This window comes from Rhineura floridana, chromosome 5 (assembly GCF_030035675.1).
Source record: "Rhineura floridana isolate rRhiFlo1 chromosome 5, rRhiFlo1.hap2, whole genome shotgun sequence".
Taxonomy (NCBI): Eukaryota; Metazoa; Chordata; class Lepidosauria; order Squamata; family Rhineuridae; genus Rhineura; species Rhineura floridana.
In genome coordinates, this window is record NC_084484.1 from 168,596,358 (window position 1) to 168,617,495 (window position 21,138).

A 21,138-nucleotide genomic window follows, 5' to 3' on the forward strand; every position below is an offset into this window, starting at 1 on the left:
AAATTCTCTGGAGATTAAAATAGAAATCTTACCTAAAATAGGGTGTTCCTAGGTCCATCTGAAGTGACAAGGTCATTCTTTCTCACAAGCTTAGGGTGATGCAAAATGGAAATGGACTGCCTTCAAGTTGATCCCAGATAGGGTCTTCATGGTAAGCAGTACTCAGACAGAGGTGGTTTACTATTGCCTTCCTCTGAGTCTGAGAGGCAGTGACTGGCCCAAGGTCACCCAGGGAGCTTCATAGCTGTGTGGGGATTCAAACCCTGGTCTGCCAGGTCACAGTTCAACGCCTTTAGGGAACATTTAATCTAGCTTACTTGCTTCTGGGAAGAAGGGTTTACGTGCCCTCAGGCCAGCCCATTATTGGAAGAAAGGAGCTTAGTGTTGCAGAGACGTTAGATGGGAGCACAGATAGATGCCCCTGAAGGCAGCAACTGTAAGCATGCTTATTAAGGAACTAAGCCCCATAGAACTCAATAGGACTTACTTCTGAGTAGATATGGTTGCAGCCATGTTAAGGACAAGGGAGGGCATTCTAGGCAAAACAGACAAATAATTGGGTGTCAGAACAAATTAAACCAGAACTATCACTAGAAGCTAAAATGATGAAACTGAGGTTATCATACTTTGGACACATCATGAGAAGACATGATTCACTAGAAAAGACAATAATGCTGCGAAAAACAGAAGGGAATAGAAAAAGAGGAAGGCCAAACAAGAGATGGATTGATTCCATAGAGGAAGCCACACACCTGAACTTACAAGATGTGAACAGGGTGGTTCATGACAGATGCTCTTGGAGGTCACTGATTCATAGGGTCGCTATAAGTTATAACCGACTTGAAGGCACATAACAACAACAACAAACCTCCCTGATAGACTGTGGGAATGCTGTGGACACAATATATTTCAACTTTAGCAAAGCTTTTGACAAAATGCCACATGATATTCTGATTAGCAAGCTAGCTGAATGTGGACTGGATGGAACAGCTATTGGGTGGATCCACAGTTGGCTACACAATCATATTCAGAGTGCTAATCAATGGTTTCTTCTCAACCTGGGGGGGGTAACTAGCGGGCTACTATAGGGCTTTGTCTTGGACCCAGTGCTCTTCAACATTTTTATTAATGACTTGGATGAGGAGGGGCAGGGAATGCTTATCAAACTTGTAGATGATGCAAACTTTGAAGGAATACCTAATTCCCTGGAAGACAGAAACAAAATTCAAAGGGATCTTAATAGGCTGGAGCATTGGGCTAAAAACAGCAGAATGAAATTTAACAGGGATAAGTGTAAAGTTCTACACCTAGGAAAAAGAAACCAAATGCAGTTATTAAGATGGGGGATACTTGGCTTAGCAATACTACATGCAAGAAGGATCTTGGGATTGTTGTTGATCACAAACTGAATATGAGCCAACAGTGTGATGTGGCTGCAAAAAAGACAAATGCTATTTGAAGCTGCATTAACATTTGGAGGCAATATTTGAAGGCCAGTTGCGCTTATTTATTTTATTTATCTATTAAACTGATATCCCGCCCTTCCTCCCTGAAGGGTCCTGCTTGCAGGCTTCCTATTACGGTTGGGGTGAGGAACTAGATGTTCTTATGTCCTTAAGGGAACCTGAAAACTACTGAAAGGTACCAGGAGAACAGATGGGCCCAACTCCTGCTGTGCAGCTCCCAGCACGGGCGGATGAAGCAGGGTGGCCAAGGCAAACTAAGACTCCGAGCCCTGGCCTGAGGCAGGATTGGACCAGATGTGAGGATCCGCTTCATTTACCCAGGAATGTTGGATGCAGACCCATGGGTGCTCTCTAGCCCAGTGCTGTCTGCACTGGCAGCGGCTCTCAGGGCTTCAGGCAGGGGTGTCTCTCAGCCCTACCTGGAGATGCCGCTGAGGACTGAACCTGGGCCCTTCTGCATGTGCAACAGTTTCCCTAAAAATAAAGTAAGATTCTAGTCCTTATGGTTCTGAATGAAGGGTGATTTAAACAGGGAGCTGCTTTATACTGAGTTAGGCCATTGGTCCATCTGGTTCAGCATCAGCACTGTCTCCAGCGACTGGCAGCAACTGTCCATGTTCTCTACCACTGAGTTACGGCCATCTTCCCTTGATTTAAAAGGGGGGGAAGGGCTCTGGCCTGCAGGTCCCCCAATATCACCTGCTCCACAGGCTCTTCTCAGGAGGGAAGGTGTTCAGCACTGGGCAGTCTCTGCTTGAGGAGAATTTTGAAAGTGCACATTGGGCAAGCTGGCAGCTGACCCAAGGCATCTCCTCAGGCCACTGACCCACAGACAAAGCCAGCTGGGGCCTCAGGTTGATTTGGCTGCTGGTGGTCAATGGCTCTTGACAGACAAAAAGAGGCTTCCTACTCTGCTGCGGGGGGCTTTGCATGCACACTGAGAGGTTTAACTTCCAGAGTCTTGAGTGGAGGCAACTCAATGCTGAAAAAAGACTAGAAACTTGTTAGCAGAGTTAGGTTTGGGATCAAGAGCAGACCCAGCGCTGATGTGTGTGTGTGTGTGTGAGAGAGAGAAAGAGAGAGTGAGTGAGAGAGAGACTTTCCCTGTGAAGTAGCAGACTTTTACGCTGCAGCAATAACTGAGGATTCAGACTTAGTAAAATAAGGAACAGCTTGCTTCATTGAAGGAAATACACAATAGATAGGAAAGGGATTCTAGTTCTAGTAAACTACCTGCATTGGAGGTTCATGGACCTGACATGGCCTTTGCCCTCATGCTGCAGGTGAGAGAGACAAAGCAAAGACATCTCTTCTCTTCAAGAGACAGCGAAGAAGCAGGAAGGAGAGAGTTGGAAGGTGTGGTCAGCATTCCTAAGAGGTATCAGTTTTCAGGAAGCATATGACCAAAGGAAAGGCACAGCCTAGCAACCTGGAGGTCTCCTCTCTGTCTCCCTCCAGACATGGAAACACCCAAATCGAGTTGCATTTCCACAATTCCAACACAAGTGATGCTTAAAATGGAAACTGTGATTTATCAGGGACAGGGATTAGGAAACAGACATTGTTCCTGGGGAACCTGGCCTGGTTTTCCCTGCCTTCCATCTGCAAGATTCTTTCTTTATTTTAAGACCCACTTTGCACCCACCTGTTCCCAGGGCTGCCAGCTTTCTTTGGGTGGCAGCCAGAAATTCAAGACGTAGAACTTTCATTGTCACACACAAACCCAGCTGGAAAAATCACATGGCAACCTCATCCTGCTATACATTTTGCTTATTTAAACATTTGGTTTTCAACAATCCAAGGAGCAGCGGCAGACATGGAACCACCAGCTTTCCACAATCAGAAACGGAAGAGGGGGGGCCCAGGGTGTGAGTGTGTGTGATGGAATTTCCTCCCCCAAGGTGTGGTGATGGCCAGAGACTGCTGAGCCCCATCTCTCAGGCCTCTCTCTCTCTCTGGCCTCTCAGGCCTCTCTCTCTCTGGCCTCTCAGGCCTCTCTCTCTCTCTCAGGCCTCTCTTCTCTCAGGCCTCTCTCTCAGCCCCCCCCTCTCTCTCAGGCCTCTCTCTCTCTCAGGGCTCTCAGGCCCCTCTCTCTCTCTCTCTCTCTCTCAGGCCTCTCTCTCTCTCTCTCTCTGCAATCAGCCGCAGTCCAACCTGCTCCAGCTCCTGCCACCCAGCAGCCTTCTGCTTCCAAACGAGATTCCAAACTGCTCTATCGGCCGCGATGCAAACCGCAGCCAGAAACGCCCATCGCGGCCGCTCCTCCCACCCAGCAGCCATGCGTGTCAATCACGCATGCGTGCCTGAGGGGGACGTCCAAAAGCCGGAGATCAGCCTCTTCACACCAAATATGGCTGGAGGCCGGAGATGGCCCACTTTTGCTGGAGACTCCGGCAGAAAACCGGAGACCTGGCAACCCTACTACGCGGAGTCACCTCTCTTTTTTTCCTTCATAACCTGCCTCTTTTTGGGGAGCCTTTGCTTATTTTCCCAGTCTCCACCTATAACTATAACCTCGGTCACATCCACACACCATACATTTAAAGCACATTTATACCACTTGTAACTGTCATGGATTCCCTCAAAGAATCCTGGGAACTGCAGTTTACTCCTCAGAGAGCTGCAATGCTCAGAGTATTGGAAGAGGGATTGATTGTTAAACCACAGGGTAATTGTAGCTCTCAGAACCCTTAACAAACTACAGTTCCCAGGATTCTTTGAGGGAAGTCAGGACTATTTAAAGTGTAATAATGGTGCTTTAAATGTATGGTGTGAATGCGGTCTAATTGACCAAGGAACGTCAGCTGACTTTTGAAGACAGAAATTTAGAGAAGGGAATGGAATGGAGTATCCTGCAAAATGGTATGGCCAGCTGTCTGGAACCCTGAACAGAAAGCATTTTACATGGCAATGTTTTATTGCAGACCCCTCTTATATGCACTAATAACAGCAAACTCTCTCCAAGTGCCAATTCTTATGCAGCCAAAACACCATCCACACACAAGAGGAAGGCATCAGCAGATTTGGAGGAACCTCTAGGTTTAGGAACTTGACTTATAACTGAGACAGACTACCAGTCTATCTAGCTCAGTAATGTCTACACTGACTGTGACATTGGCACCCCAGTTTTTCAAATATGAGTCTCTCCCAGCCCTACCTGGAGATGCCAGGGACTGAGCCTGAGGCCTTCTACATGCATGGCAGATGCTCTACCGCTGAGCTACAGCCGTTCCTGTTTGCAAGGGGGAAAAAGCCTTGAGAAAGCAACCATTAACTGGGTGGAGCAGGGAGTTCAGTGAAGACCAAGTATGTGCCATAGTAGAGAAGGGCAAGAATTTAAATTCAGTTCACATTTGAAGCTGACTCTGCACTTTCCAAAACAATATGAGAAACACAGTCATCCTTCAAAATTCACAGTTATTCAGATTTTGCACAGCAGTTCGCCAATCATACAAAAATGCCTATGTTAGGGGAAAGTGTGCATAAAAATGACTATGTAAGTGAAATTAACATACAAAAATACATTATATGACAAGAAATGGCTTGCAAAAATGTGTACATTGGTGAAAACGCCATACAAAAATGCGTTCATAAGAAGAAACTCACACTAAAGTACTGTTGCGTGCCTCCTCAATGTCCAAGCTGTGATATTTCAGGGTCCCTGTGCTTGTCCCAAACTCACAATGGTACAGATAATTTTCATGAGGATTAAAAAAATGCAAATTGCTGCAGAAATGTGGACAGATCTTTCCATCCCCATGGAATGCTGACTGTTGCGGGGGGCTGGGAGGAGACTGGAAAATCAGAGAAGAACAAAATGGAGTACCATGGAAAAGGGCATGGCTGGCTGGCTTCCTAAACAGAAGCACTCCATATTGCAACATTTTGTTGCAGGTCCCACTTGTCTTTATAATGTCTCAGAATACCAGCTGCTGGGGAGTAGAAGTGGAAAGAATGCAATTTCACCCAGATCCTACTTGTGGGCATTCCGTAGGCATCTGGTGGCCACTGTGAGAACATGATGTTGGACCAGATAGGCCATTGGCCTGACCCAGCAGAGCTGTTCCTATGTTCCTATCATCATAATTAGGGCTAGTGCCTAAGGGCATCCAGAGCCCGACATCACCAAGGGCCCTTGATGCCCAGAGGGGCCCCTGAAGGGGCCCTCCTTAGCGTGTGGGGGTAGTGCTCCCCTTCTGCGATCCTCGGCAGGGTTGACTACTGACCATGTCGCAGATCACAGAAACAGAGCTCCCAGCCTCCCCTACAGACTGTGTGGGCCCACGACACCCGCTCACTCCACCTACCTCTCCTCCCTTTCTGTGAATACCTTGTGCACTGTCTGTGCAGCTGCCATCAACCAAGATGCAGCAGAGGCTTCTGTAAGTTGATGCCCCATCTGCCATCTTGATTGATGGCAGGCATGTACGCACACGTGTGCCATCAGCAAAGATGGTGGCGGGAGTATCAGCCCCTTAAAAAAGTCTCCACTGCCATCTTGGTTAATGGCAGCAACCTGCGCTCCCAGCACGCAGGGCATTCATGGAAAGAGAGAAGAGGCAGGTGGAGTGGTCCTGCACAATCTCTAGAGCGGGGCATGGAGCAGGGAGCCCAGGGCAGGCTGGCACCCAAGGGCCAAGTCACACCTGGTGCCGGCCCTGGTCATAGCATCTGCAAGTTTGTATTTCAGTCCATCTTCTCTTAAACCAAGGTAGAGAGGTACTGTGGAAAAGCTGGGGCAGCAAAGGCGGCAATATACCCGGCATGGGGAACCATTGGCCCTCCAGATCTTGATGAACTACAACTCCCATTAGCCTCAGCAAGCATGGCCAATTTCCAGGGACAATGGAAGTTGTAATTCAGCAAAATCTGGGGGGTCAACAGTTCCCCACACCCATAACAGACTGTAACTGGGGAATTTGAAACTTTTCACCTGGCAGAGAGCCCGCTCCCTAGATAATGGCCCTTCCTTTAAGGAACTACAGGAATATCCCTGCTTACCTTCAGGGCAAGGAGAGGAACTTCAGGCCCAGGAGCCACATGCAGGCCTCCAAACCTGTGCAGGACTAGGGACGGTGCAGGACTAGGGAACCAAAGGCACTCTACAATATCCCTAAGGAATAATGTGCCTAGCTAAAGCTGAATTTAGTAATACTACCAAACAGATGTGCAGGAAGCCCAGCTCCTAAAGTCTGAGGAAGAATCACTGGGTGATTGATTACAAATATATGTATAGTGTTAGATGATATTTTACATTCTTAACTTTGTTTATGGAGGCAGGGCAAAGAGGAACAAAGCAGAACAAAGCAAGGAGGGATCTTTGCTTGTTGATTGGAAACGTCATAAAGGACCTAAATTTTACTGTGACAATGTAGTATATTGTTGTTGCTTTTTAAATGCAAGATATAGAATCAATGCCTAACCTGTTTATTTTTCAGCCAGGCACCGGAGGACTATAAATGCACTGCAGTGGATATACCTTGGAAAGAGTAGGTGGACATGTGGACTATCAGTCTGCTGTGCCCTCTGTGCAATGTAAACAGCAGTGCCAGCATCCTTGTTGATATTCCTGACATCCTGCTGACAAATGTTCCCTCCAAAAAGTGGTGGAAGAGGGAAAGGAGTTGGACACTGAACAGGTGCAGAACAGCCAGGCAAGAATGTGGCAGGGCTATTGGAAAAACTGTCATGCCTTACAAAGAAGCCATCGTCCTGGATTAACTGCAGCATTTTTCACTTAGGAACATGCAATAGCCAGTTGTTAAATCCATTTTATTTCTTTCATTTCTCATCTCCACTCAGATTGATTACATTTTAGTTATGGGATAATAATAGTTGGAAGGGAACTCAAAGTACATCCAATCAAACCCCCTGCTGATGCAGAAAATCCACTGCTATGGTATCTTCTGATAGAGGTTGTCAACCAGAAGCTGGATGGCCACCTAATGAAGGAGACTTTACCACCCTCTGTGGCAGTCTGCTCCACTGCTGAACAGCTTGTCCCACCAGAAAGTTCTTAATGTTTAGTCTAAATCCCCTTTCTTGTACTTTGAACCTATTGGATAATGGTCCAGAAAATAGGACCTGAACCATGTGACAGCAGCCTTTCATATATCTGAATATTAGGGACTAGCTGATTTTATATAAACTTGGTTCCTCAGTCTGAGCAATCACTGGATTGACACCAACATTTCTGATCTCTTGTAAGCTGTTTTGAGAGCTCACATTAGCTGGTAGGAAGGGTAAATGTTCAAATAGAACAAACTGCACGTTCCTGGTCTTCCATGTCCTAAGCTTAGCACTGGGAGGTGGGCAAGATGGGTGCATGGGCGGACAGAGAGAGGATAATTAGGAAACAGCAACATCGACAAAAACAAGAAAACCTTGAGAGATCATAGCTTGCTAAGGGGTTCACTCGTGAGTTCATGGAGGAGGTGAGATAAGTTTTGCACCAGGAGTGTCTCAGCTCATACCTCAAGTTTTTAACTTCATGAACAAAGCAAAGAAACCACCGAAGTTTATTAGTTTCCCTCCAACACGTTTAACACTGAAAATTCAAGGGGTGGGGGAAAGCCATTGTATACATTTATTATATACAATATTAAGGCACAAATTTAAGCAGCAGAGAAGAGAAATCTTTGGCTGGCTAAGGTAATCAGTATATGTTGTGGGAGACGTATATAAGCTATTTGAGTCTTCCCCCAGTGTTATGTACAAACACATTCCAGCTGTACAACGTTCTACGCCAGCCATTCTGTACAACAGAAGGACAAAGGGGTAATAAACGTGACAGTATATTTACCTGGAATACTATACAACACAAGCATCACACAGCACAACACTGTTGCACATGAGTCAAGGTGTTGAGCAGAGCAGAAACAATTTTGCTACAGGTTAAGCTGCCACTTTACTAAGAGCACCATCTTACATAAATTCTGCTTTAACTTGGGATGAGCTAGAGAAACCTTTGCAATGAAAAAAAATGCACAACTAGATTAACAAGAAGGTACTTTCCGGATCCTTTTGGCTGTAAATTTCAAATCTGCCTGGAGTTTGAGCACAAGGTCTATAGCAAATTGCTTTCTGAATGCAAGTGAAACTGTAAGTGTAAATTTAGCCATGGGATGCTGTACTGGTAGGGTTGGTGCTTAATTGAATGCCGTGAGTACAGAGTTAAATCAATATAAATATAGGAAAAAAGGCTAAATCTCTTAAAACTACACCTCAGAACAGCACAATAATGAACAATTATTACATACAGCCAGTTCATACATTTGCTTCATAATAACGCATCACAAGGGGAAAAAAATCTCAGAGTGACTGTAGTAGGTGTACACCCCCCCAGCAGCTATAGCCAGCTATGCCTGGAGATCATCCTTCCAGACTTTTCCTTTCCCTACCCATGCTATGGATAGAGAGTCCCTGGTGCTGCTCACTCACCCTTGTGGCATGCACTATGCTGCTTCTGCTAGACCAGGGATTGGGAAGCTGTAACCTTTCAGATGTAGGACAACAACTCCCATCATACCAGACCATTGGTCATGTTGGCTGCGGCTGATGGGAGTTGGAGTCTAAAAACAACTGAAGGGTCACAGATTTCTCATCCCTGTGCTAGAGGAAACAAGGAAATCCCTGTCCTGGATTGATTTCTCTTGAGAAAAAGGCAGCAAGACTCTCTCCTTGTCTTAAGAGCAGGGTGGGTGGGAAATCTCAAGGTACTGCTCTTTATACTTTCAGGACTGGCAGCCACTACAGGCTCCAGAGAGGCTTATTTCCATATAATGCCTCATCAAGAGGTATGAATCAGAGTAAATACAGAGCACAGTTTTGTAGAATAAACAGTGCAAGCAATGTACAGAAGCTTATTAAATTGTTCATTCAGGAAAGAATACAGCACCGTACCAATAAAATACTGAACCAATGAGGGGAATACAAAAGCCATGCAATCTCATCTTCAGCATGGCATGTCATGGATAGAGATGCACATGCCCATCCATCTTACAATGTGAATGCAAATGCACATCCCTAGGCCAATAATGGGATTGGCACACAACACCCTGTTGTGATTGACCCCATACAAATCAGTCCTATGTAAACATGCAAAACCTTAACAGGCTGGATCCAGACTAAGTTAGGTGGACTAAGGTCCTATAAATGTGGAAAATTAAGTCTTACTGATTTAAATGGAAACTTAAGTAAAATTCACCCAGTCGCTGTGTTCAGCAACGCATGACTGATACAGATGTAAAATGAAAGGGAACTGAGCTTGGCTGTTTCCCAGCTGCATGTATGTGTTGTGATACAGAGGATAAAGCTATCAGTGGTACTAGCCACAATTTGTTCTGCCTCCACTGTCAGAAGCAGTATGGCTCTGAATACCAGCTGCTGAGAATCACAAATGGGAGAGTGCTGTTGTACTCAGGTCCTTCCCATAGGCATCTGGTTGGCCTCTGTGAGAAGAAGATGCTGGATTAGACAGACCCTTGGCCTGATCCAGCAGGCCTCTTCTTATATGAAAGCAAAACACTTGTAGACATGTAATGTTTGAAATGACCCTTAGAGTTACCTCTTTATTTTGTAATTTAGTTCCACTTGTCTTTCAACAAAGGCTACAAGCAGACCTTGGTGGCTGACCAGAGTAATCCTTACTAGCAGGAATAAAGACTCAAAATAGATGGTATACCATTATTTGAATCTTAAGAGTCAGGGTTAGAAGTTTGTCTATTTGTTTTAATAGACATAGTATTATTAAGCTGCCTTATTAATCTTCAAGTTCTTTGAAGATTTGCACAGAACTGGAGGGCAAAGCTTATAACGCTTCCAAAACATGTGCTGCTGCACATTATACATTACATCGTGCTCATCTGTAAAACTAGCAGGAAAGTTAAGAAGAGGGACACTGAAGCAAAACTATTTACAGCAGAGGTGGGCAGCCTTCAGGATAATACAATCATCCTGAGATCCACCAGCCCCAGCTGGTTCAAAAAACATATGTTTACAGTTAAAGAATTCTGAGCCCAGGAATTTTATTTTGAGAATTGAATGCACTCCACCACCCCTCACAAACTCTTGGTTACCTCCTCACTAACTTTCTTAATTTCAGCAATATAATTTTTTGGGGGGGGAGGGGCTTTTGTTGTTGCCATTGTTAAAACAACTGGGAATCAAAAATCCTTGTGCATCTACTTGCAATCACAAAGAAATCTGTCAGTAGATCCTGATCTGCCTTCTGCTCACCTCTGGTTTAAAGTGCCTAGATTAAGGGCAAAACTCAGTGCCTAGATTAAGCAGAAGTGTTTACGATGGGGCTGGTCCATAGTTTACACTGAAAAGAAAATCCACAAAGCTTTTCCTTTACTCCCATCCACTGTAATATCGCAAGTGGGACTTGTTGATCTCTTGTTATCTTATTCCCACAGTCACATAACATGGAGTGTATTAGTTCTCCTCTGGAAGAAGGCACAGACTGCCTCCCTGACCCAGGAGAACAGGGCCTTCCCCAGCCTAGCTGACCTCCTGCACTCCAGGGGAGGGCAGGCGGAGTTGCTCGTGTGCGTACCTTCAACTCATTTTTATGTCTGGCAAATAGATTCTGCAGTTTTTCTATGTGGTTTCAAAAATCTACAAACCTTGTGAGGCAAAAGAAATGTATGTGTACACCGGGGAATCAAAATCTCTCCCAAACCACATTTAACTTTTTTTCAAAACTACTCTAAGCCTCTCATCCAGGCGAACATGCCTTCAGAAAAAAAGTAATCCTTGGTGCTGTGCAGCTCTATGTTTTGGACTTTTGCCACAAGAGTCAAGCGCATATGACACAGCTGAGGTTAGCCAGCTAGCATTAGGACCCAGGGAAACCCCAGTGCAGTATGACTGGGAGTGGTTGCACCCTAAGAGAGAAACAACAGTGGGTGATTGGTAGGATTTGGTTTGAGGCCACACCCTAAAAAGGAGGGGAAGAGAGAGGGCAAAAGAAAAGCCAACACAACCTGGAGAAGAGTAGGCCACAACTCTTGTCCCCCTGACATGCTAGTTGTCTATGGGCAGGGAACATACAAGCTTAGCCATACCACTTTGCAGGTGGGAAACTGCATGTTTGGCTGCACATAAAATGCCCCTCCCTCCCCACATAGAAACATATTCAGAAAGGTTCCAGCCTAGCTTATCCTTTCCCTGCCCCCCCTCATAGGTGATAATTTACCGTGATCAGGGATTTACTTATTTTTAATATGGGAAAACATTTTTTTGCCACTCCCCTACCTGCACTTTGAAGTTTTACCATCTAACAAGAGCTACGTCACCACAGTCTTCTGTTTGTGACCTCTATACACGTTGAGCTGATTGTGACTGGTTTTATGATATGTGAAAGAAAGAAAAAGCCCCCTCCCTTTTCCTGCTTTATCCACACAATACATTTAAAACGCTCATATACCACTTTAACAGCGATGGCTTCCCCCAAAGAATCCTGGGAATTGTAGTTTGTTTAGTCAGAGCTACAATTCACAGTACCCTTAACAAACTACAGTTCCCAGGATTCTTTGGAGGAAGCCGTCACTATTAAACTGGTATGAGTGCTTTAAATGTACAGTGTAGATGGGACTACTCAGTCATGCACAAAAGGAGGTTGGTGGTAGCAACAGAACTGGCCACATTCTAGCACCCAAACAGGCAGGAGAAGAAGCAGGCTCGTAGTGCATTGGGAAGATGGTGGTACACCAGGATTAGGGATGGGGCTAGTGATATGTATATTTTGGTTCCCATATATTTAGGTTACAAGATCCAAACATTCTCTCTTGTGCCAGGAGGCTCCTGTGTTGCTCTTTTCATGTTTGCATTCCACACCCTCAAATAGCAAGAGCAAAAGGTTTTTTGTAAGTAAGCTGGAGTCAGAAAAGCAGGGCTTTTGTGTGTGTGACAGAATTCACTGGTATGGAGTACTGGCACTCCTTTTTTTGCTGCCCATCCCAGTCATTTTGTGCTAGCACCCAGGGTATTTTTATCAAGATATGAGGACCTGGACCTCATTATTCTTTTTTTTTAACCAAAAAAGCAGGCAAGTCTGTAACAAAGTTGGAAATGATTTGAGATAGGCTTCAGGGGCGGAGCATCTGCTTTGCATGCAGAAGGTCCCAGGTTCAATTCCTGGCATCTCTAAGTAGGGCTGGGAGATATTCCTGTCTGAAAACCGCTAGAGCGCTGCCAGACAGAATGGACAGTAATGAGCTAAAGGGGCCAATATAAGGCAGCTTCCTATGCCATTACATAGCATCCCATATTTATATTTTCAGAGAGGGCCACAGCTCAGTAGTACAGCATCTAGTATCTCAAGGTACAGCTGGGAATATCCCTTGCTTGAAACTCTAAGCCTGTTAAAGTTTATGCCACAAAGAATTAGGCTTGAAAATGGTGCAGGACTCTTTTGCTTAGCTAGTTAGTGTTTTGCCCCAACACACTAACCCAACTGCCCTTCGGGAAGGAGATCAGTCATTAAGTCTCACTTGTGATGTGTTTAAGATCTGGGTGTAGGATTCTAACCTAGGGACAGAGCTTGGAAAAGTTACTTTTTTGAACTATTACTTCCATCAGCCCAATCCAGTGGCCATGCTGGCTGGGGCTGATGGGAGTTGAAGTTCAAAAAAGTAACTTTTCCAAGCTCTGCCTAGGGGTAGCCAATATGATGCCTTCTAGCTGTTGTAGGTCTACAACTCCCATCATCCCTGAAGGGAGGTGTAATCCAAAAACATGTGGAGAGCATCACATTGGCTACCCGTGTTCTAAGCCCTCTTAGCAAGGACCATGCTGCTTCTGTGTTGTCAATAGCATAAAGCATACTGCCGTTGCTCAATAAATATTAAATACAGGTAAAGAGTTGCAGAAATCCATGGAAAGAATGCATCATTTTGCAGCCTCTTCTGCTAGGACTCTAAAAAGGTGGATCATAGGGAGACAAAAACAAAGCAAAACAAAAACAGGAAGAAGGCAGTAGATAATATATGGAAGTCCTGCTCCCTCATCCCAGGTGTGTATGTGGCACAAAACATCTCACACCGGGAAATGTAGCTACTCTAGTTAGCTAGCAAGTGATAAAAAAACCTGCATTGGTGGTTGCAGAAAAGTCCTTAGCATGCTGACCACACCTTTCAAAGATCTTCCCAATAAAAAATGCAGTTTCCTATGTGTCACTGCCATCACTTTTTCAAATCCACATCTCACTGACCAATGCTTTTTTGATTGTACGTAGCATATATCCCACATGCTCCAATTCCAACATCTCACATCCCCTGTGCTTTGTAAAAAACAAAAAAAGTCAGATTCACTCTGGGGGGTCCTTGTACAGTTAAACTTTCTTGGTCCAGCTTTATGTCTTCCTCTAGAGGTCTTATGTTTTTGCACAGCAGCAGCAGCAGCAGCACCCTCCTCCAGGGGGTCATATGCACTAGCAGCAGAGGGGAAAACTCAAGAATGATGCCATAGCTTCAAATAAGGACTTCCATCATGTCTGGGTCTGGGAATTCAGGCTTGTGAAGCAGGCTGCTCACCCTGCCTTTGCTGTCAGATAGCTTCCCATGGCTGGGAGAGTTCTCTGTGGAGAAAAAAATTGTACAGAGTAAAAGCTGATCTTGAGACCAAGCTGCATGTCATGTGTACATCCCAATGGTTTGTTGTTTTGGAAAGAAAGCACCAATGTTTGTAACAAGTATCCTGAACCAGTGGGTGGTGGTGGCAATAGACAGAAAGGCAACCTTCCTTTGCTGATTCTTTCCTAAGTAACTACTTGCTATTTGTTTTCTCTGGCTTTACTTCCTCCCTCCTCCTTCTTGTTAGATAGTGTTAGGGTGTAGCGCTAACCTCATGACTCCATAATGGCCACATGTACATGTGTACTCAGAATGGCTTTGTTTTGCAAGTAATAAACCTTAACTTTCTTTATTCTTTCAATCACCATTCTTACCAGACTACTCATTTCTGCACTCTGTTGCTATATGTACCACATTCCAATTTGTTGTTGCTTAGTCACATCCACACCATATATTTAAAGCACTCTTATACCACTTTAACAGTCGTGGCTTCCCTCCCCCACAAACATTCTGGGAACTGCAGTTTGTTAAGGGCGCTGGGAAGTGCAGCTCTGTGAAGGGCTCTCCTAACAACTCTCAACACCCTTTACAAACAATTCCTAAGATTCTTCAGGGGAAGCCATGCCAGTTAAACTGCTATAAGACTGCTTTAAACGTATAGCATGGATGTGGTTCGCATTGAAGTTAAAATAAACGGAGGGTGGTTGTGAAAAAGATTTCTGCTTAACCCTTTCCTGCCTCCCAGCTGTTGTTATTATTTAGATTTGTTAGCCGCTTATTACCCAAAGGTCTCCAAGCAGCTTACAACATTGTTAAAAGCACAAATCAATATATCATACCATAAAAACAAAACAGCCACAGGAAGCTTTGGCAGCACACTAATAATAAACAGTATTATCCTAGCCCATCAAAAGCTTGGGGAAAAAATAAGTCTTTACCTGGTACCAAAAAGATGTCAGCAAAGGTGCTATGCAGAACTCATTGGGGAATGTGTTCAATAGATGGGGAGCCACAATTGAAAAGGCCCTCTACCTGGTCACCACCCTCAGAGCCTCCCTCAGAGGGGGGCACCTGGAAAGGGGCCTCAGAAGATCTAAAGGTTTAGGTAGGTTCATATTGGGAGAGGCGTTTCAGAAGATACTGTGGTCCTGAGTGGTAAAGAGCTTTACAGATCAAAACCAGCACTTTGAATTGGGCTTGGAAGTATACAGGCAAGCCAATGTCACTGGAACAGAATTAATGTTATTAATAGAACTGGTGTTGATTACTCAAATGTCCTGTTCATGGGGGAACAGATATGGGGACAATGCAACTTTTCCCTCACAGAGACGGAAAAGCAGCTGGTACTGGGGCAATTTAGAGCATTCAAACCAGCTGGCAGGGAAAGGATGAAGCAGACCTGTGTCTCCTGTCAGTCGTCCATTCAATCTTGAAACCACTTTGCATTAAAAATAAATGGAAAGAAGAATCACAGAACCTACACAGTATAACATGCAGTCCGACCTTTAAAGGTAAGTAAAGCTCCTCTAGTGTTAATTTAAAACATCTTTTTGGGAGACAGGGATTACAGCCTTTTGTGATGGTAAAAAAATCAGGCAATAAACTGCACCCCTAGAATTGATACACATTCCTAAGCAATGAGAGTAGAAAATGGTATCTACTCCTAGTGGCATCTACTTCTCTTCCCTTTACAAAGCTCCATCCCCATGACTGTGGGAAATCCAGCTAGGCCTCCATCTTGCTCTCTCCCACAATCTGGCTTCTAAGGTATCAGAATACACATTGCACATATGTTTCCAAGGCTCTTTAAAAGCTTAAAATGTTGCACCAATACCAAATTCCACGAAACTGCAAAATTCCCACAGTTCTGCACCTGTCACTAGGCAGTCTTGCTTTTTTTTAAAAAAATTATGTGATCTATAACCCCGATCAGGATTAGCATCTCAATCTGGAATTAGATGTTATGAGAGATGTGTGGGTTGCTGCTGAAGTCAGCAGCTGTGCATCTCCCCCTCCCCCTCCAGCTTCTCCTACTGATGTTTATAGTAGTGCAAACTGTGCAGTTTGATGTCATTGCACTGTGAGCTTCCCCACCTGCTCTGTATGCGGCAGCCAATGAGGTGGAGCGGGGCGGGGAACCTGAGTGCAACAATGCCCCAGAAGAGAGAGAAGTGATCTGGGAATGCAGCTTTTAGTAGCAGCTGGAAGTTGCAGCTGGTGCAAAATGCGGTGGCGACACTGCTCATTGGGGCAGAGTATCGCCAACATGTCATCCCGCTGTTGAAAGGATTGCACTGGCGGCCCATTAGCTACTGGGCCAAGTTCAAGGTTCTGGTTTTGGTGTACAAAGTCCTATACAGCTTGGGACCAGGATACCTGAAACACTGTCTTATCCCTTATATACCCAGTCGATCACTACGCTCTGCAGATGAGGGCCTCCTGCAGATACCACCTTATCAGGAGGTCTGTTCCACACAACATAGGAAATGGGCATTTAGTGTAGTGGTACCTACTCTTTGGAATTCCCTCCCCTTAAATAGTAGACAGGTGCCATCTCTGTTATCTTTTTGGCGCCTACTGAAGACCTTCCTCTTTCAACAAGCCTTTTCAGTGGAGACCTTATCCTAATCTGTGTCTGTGTTGGAATTGCTTTTTAATATATTTTTTTTAAAAATAGATGGTTTTAAACTTTAAAAAAAATTCTTAAAGCTTTTAAAAAATGCTTTTAAAGATATTTTGTTTTAACATATTTTAAAGTCTGCTTTTATGATGTTTAAAGTGTTTTTAGTGCTTTTGTTTGCTACCCTGGGCTACTACTGGGAGGAAGGGCAGGATATAAATCAAAATAATAAATAATAATAAATAGCTGCCATACAACTCCTGTACCGTATTGTTCTGCCCACCAGGTCCCTGCAGACTGTTTTTTTCTGGTGGGTTTATTCTGCAACATGTCATTGACACAATAATGGTGCATTAGCAGATGACACCCAACTCTACTTCTCCTTTCCACCTAATTCCAAGGAAACTGTCTCGGTTCTAAACCAGTGTCTGACAGCAGTGGTGGACTGGATGAGGGTGAACAAGCTGAAGCTTAATCCAGACAAGACAGAGGTGCTCCTAGTCAGTCGAAAGGCGGATCAGAGAATAGGGGTTCAGCCTGTGCTAGATGGGGTTACACTCCCCCTGAAGACGCAGGTTCGCAGTTTGGGTGTGCTCCTGGACTCAGCCTCTGCGGTGGCCAGGAATGCTTTTGCACAGTTAAGATTAGTGCGCCAACTGCGCCTGTTCCTGGAGTCGTCTGATCTGGCTATGGTGACACATGCCTTAGTTACATCCCGCTTAGACTACTGTAACGCGCTCTACGTGGGGCTGCCTTTGAAGACTGTTCGGAAACTTCAGCTGGTGCAATGAGCTGCAGCCAGAATGTTAACTGGGGCTGGTTACAGGGACCATACAACTCCCCTGCTGCAACAGCTCCACTGGCTGCCAGTCTGTTTCCGGACACAATTCAAAGTGCTGGTTATGACCTATAAAGCCCTATACGGCTTAGGTCCAGGCTATCTGTCAGACCGTATCTCCCTATATGAACCTGCCCGGGCCCTCAGATCTTCAGGAGAGACCCTTCTCATGATCCCAACACCTTCACAAGTGCGACTGGTGGGGACACGAGATAGGGCCTTTTCGGTGGCTGCCCCTAGGCTCTGGAACTCCCTCCCTAGGGAGGCAAGAATGGCCTCCTCTGTGCAGTCTTTCCGCCAACAGCTAAATACTTTTTTCTTCCGGCAGGCCTTTGGAACTGAAGGTTTTAAGGGTAGTGACTGAAGAGGATGCTGTATGTTATTGTTTTGCCTGTATGCTCCTAAACTGGGTTGCAGTATTTTAAGAGTAATTGGTTTTAACATCTTAATAGTTTAATCCTGTTTTAATGCTGATTTTACATGTTTATATGTTTTATATTTTTATAGGTTCTTAATGATGTGTACTTGTTTTATCTGGAAGCCGCCTTGAGTTCCAGTTTGGAAAAAGGGCAGGGTATAAATAAAGATAATAATAATAATAATAATAATAATAATAATAATAATAATAATAATAATAATAATAATAATAATAATAATAATAATAATAATAATAATAATTAGTGGTGGATTTCTACTGGACTGTCCACACATCATTTCTCTTTATTACTTGTTCTGTGATGTTTCTCCAGTGTTACTGGATTATTGCCACGTGGAAGGGCACTCTTGCATTTAGTGCAACAAAAGTGGGGCAGCACCTGCTCCTCTTTTCCAGTGTTATGGTATATTTGTGGTAGAAAAGGTTACAGGATTTCAGTAGGAAGCTATGGGATACGCATGGATTGGGAAAAAGTAGTATCTCCACCTTGGAACTTTTGCAGGCGCAAATAGTATTGAAAGAGGGATTGCGTACAACCATTCCGATACCATCATCAGCACAAGCCATCATTAATGCACAATAAAAAGGTCACCTGGAGGGGCCCACCATCGCTAAAGCTAGTTACTATTTCTTTCCTTAACTAAAGTGCTTTGTGAACAGGAACAATAACTGTGGCAGTTACTATCATGAATATAATTATTTATTACTTCTGGGGGTTGTACCCAACTGAGTTATACTCAGGGGTAGAACTACTGAAACTGATGGACCCAAGTTAGTCACATCCATTAATTTCAACGGGTCTCCTCTGAGTAGGACTAGTATAAAATACAACCCTATGAACACTATCCTTCTAACTTTACACATTAGAACCCCCCTCAGTTGTTCCCAGAGTATAATTCTTACTCTGGAATTGCACACTCATGTTCGTCCGGTACTTGATAATATCTGAAATGTCTCCCTCTTGTCATTTACATAATTTTTTTGTTGTTCTTCTGTATTCGTTATTATTGAATTACATAATTAAAAAACTGGATTTGTTTTTAGAAAACTACAATTTCACAACTGAAAACATGGACTAAAGGTGTTGTTGATATGCACAAAACATGCAAAAATAAAATAAATTGTACAATAAAATAAATTTATTACTTGCTTGAACAACAACAATTTTCTCTTTTGTCACTGAGTATTTCCTTTACTAATGACAAAAAATGGAACTAAAAAAATGGAAAGACCTGAAAATTAAGAAGACATCAGCTGGTTGTTAAATTTTTTAAACTGCTGTTCTGAGAACACTGTGGTGTACATAACATTAGTTTGATCTGCAAATTTCAGCTACATTTGTATTAGTTTATTCATATATTTAAAATATTTATATCCCAGCTTTCAGCCGAATATGACTGACATGTGGCTTTTCTCTGGTGCTAGAATCTCACAATTCTGTGTTTTGAACACTCCGGTTCAAAACACCCTCCCTGCCCCAGCCCATCTTCCCAGGACTGATCCAGGTCAATGAGGTTCAAATTACTCACCCAGTCTATCCCCAATGCCTCTGCCTGCCATGTGCCTTAGGGCTGGGCTACTGCCAGGAGTGTTACTCAATTTCCCCCTGCCTGGAAAAGAAGCAGAGCTTGGCCAGAAAAGTTCAGAGCCTTTGTCCGTCTGAGTGCTGCTGTCTTTGCTGCCCATTTTAGTGTGGCAGATGGTCACTGGCCACGAACATGTTGCAGAGGACAGTGAAGAGGGAGGAGGCAGAGGCAACGAAGGGATGGATGAATGATCATGGGGCTCCTTCCCTAAGAGTAATCCTTGAGGAGGTAAAGAGAAAGAAACAAGACCCTTTAGTTTCATTATCATCATTTTTTTTTACACTACGTCTTCAACCACAGTAGCTTACAATCACACAAAAAGCCGTAAAAACAGTAACACAATCAAAACTTCAATCAATACACAGTAAGCAAAACCACCAGCACCACCCACTTTCTTCAAAACAACAGCCAGAAAAGCAACAAGAACCAGCAAAGACAGCTTTCCCCCACCTGGTGCCCTCCAGATGTTTTGGACTACAACTCCCATCGCAGCTGTGCTGGCTGGGGCTGATGGGAGTTGTAGTCCAAAACATCTGGAGGGCACCAGGATGTGGAAGGCGGTGCAAAAGCAACAAGCCAACCGAGCCAGAACCATGACAAACCAGGTCATTACAGAAAGTGTGGCTTTGACCCTCTGCCTAGGTCCACTAAGAGATGGGGTGAGCTGTACCTCTCTGCCAGGGCTCGGTTAACACGGAAACTCACCTATACTCCCTTTCCAAGTCTTGTCTTCCTTCTTCTCATCAGCCATCTGGCTACCGGTGAGGGAGGTCTGGCGGGAATGAGCTCCTGTTGCTGCAGCAATAGATGGGACGGATCGAGCAGGCCGCAAGCTCGAAGCGTCAGCTTTGCCAAGGTCCTTCTTGGACCGCTGCTGGAGGACCTTGATCATGGCATCTTTCTCTATGATCTTTGCATGCAGATTCTTGATCCTATTAAAAATATATTATACAGATCAAAATATTCTATAAGTGAGATGAGACTTAAAAAGATGTTATTTGGTTCCCAAAATGTTGATATGATGAATTTGGTTTGTTAGCTAGTGACGTTACTGGGATTCATTTTAAAAAATGCCCATACTCCATCTGTAGGAGTTTCCAAGGTCTGTTTACTGGTGGGTTTGGTGTACATTTAGTTTCCTGTATCTGACAGTGGGTGTTTGTCACAAAGGGAGAATATTTGTGGATTCCACCTGCCTGCAAAACAATAAAAATGGACCATTGGTCTCACCTGAATGGGTGATTTTCATAGGACGACTGCCATCAAGCGGGTTATGGCTCCACCTATTGTCCGAAGGCAAGAATGTTTTGAAGTCAAGACAAGGGGCGTCAGGCCCCTCCCACTCTCCAGTTCATTCGCAGCGAGTCCAAAGAGAGATATCTAAAAATGCAGGAAAAAAGGCCAACGGGCCTACCAGCAAGAACATAACACAATAGCAATATTCATAATAATATGACTCTAACATAGCGATATAACAGTAATAGCAGTCTCGACTTCACTAGTAAATCAAAATATAATAGCGTAACAGGAATATATGAAACCCCCCCAAAAATATCTAGGTATCCTCCAAATGGGAGGGTCGTGATGGCAGTCCTCCTATGAAAATCACCCTTC

General features: G+C 44.3%; 1 protein-coding gene across 8 annotated transcripts in view; it reads right to left on the reverse strand.

Annotated features, from left to right (window-relative positions):
• Positions 1–7,227: 7,227 nt before the first annotated feature.
• Positions 7,228–21,138, reverse strand: part of AMOTL1 (angiomotin like 1) — a 122,695-nt gene continuing 108,784 nt past the window's right edge. For all 8 annotated transcript variants that reach the window (XM_061628785.1, XM_061628786.1, XM_061628789.1 and 5 more), the window contains 3 exons: positions 20,230–20,456; positions 19,468–19,743; positions 7,228–14,049 (listed from right to left, as the gene is read on the reverse strand). In XM_061628785.1, coding sequence (XP_061484769.1) covers positions 13,943–14,049; positions 19,468–19,743; positions 20,230–20,456 — 610 coding nt within the window. In that variant the 3' untranslated portion in view covers positions 7,228–13,942. The remainder of the gene's footprint in view (positions 14,050–19,467; positions 19,744–20,229; positions 20,457–21,138) is intronic.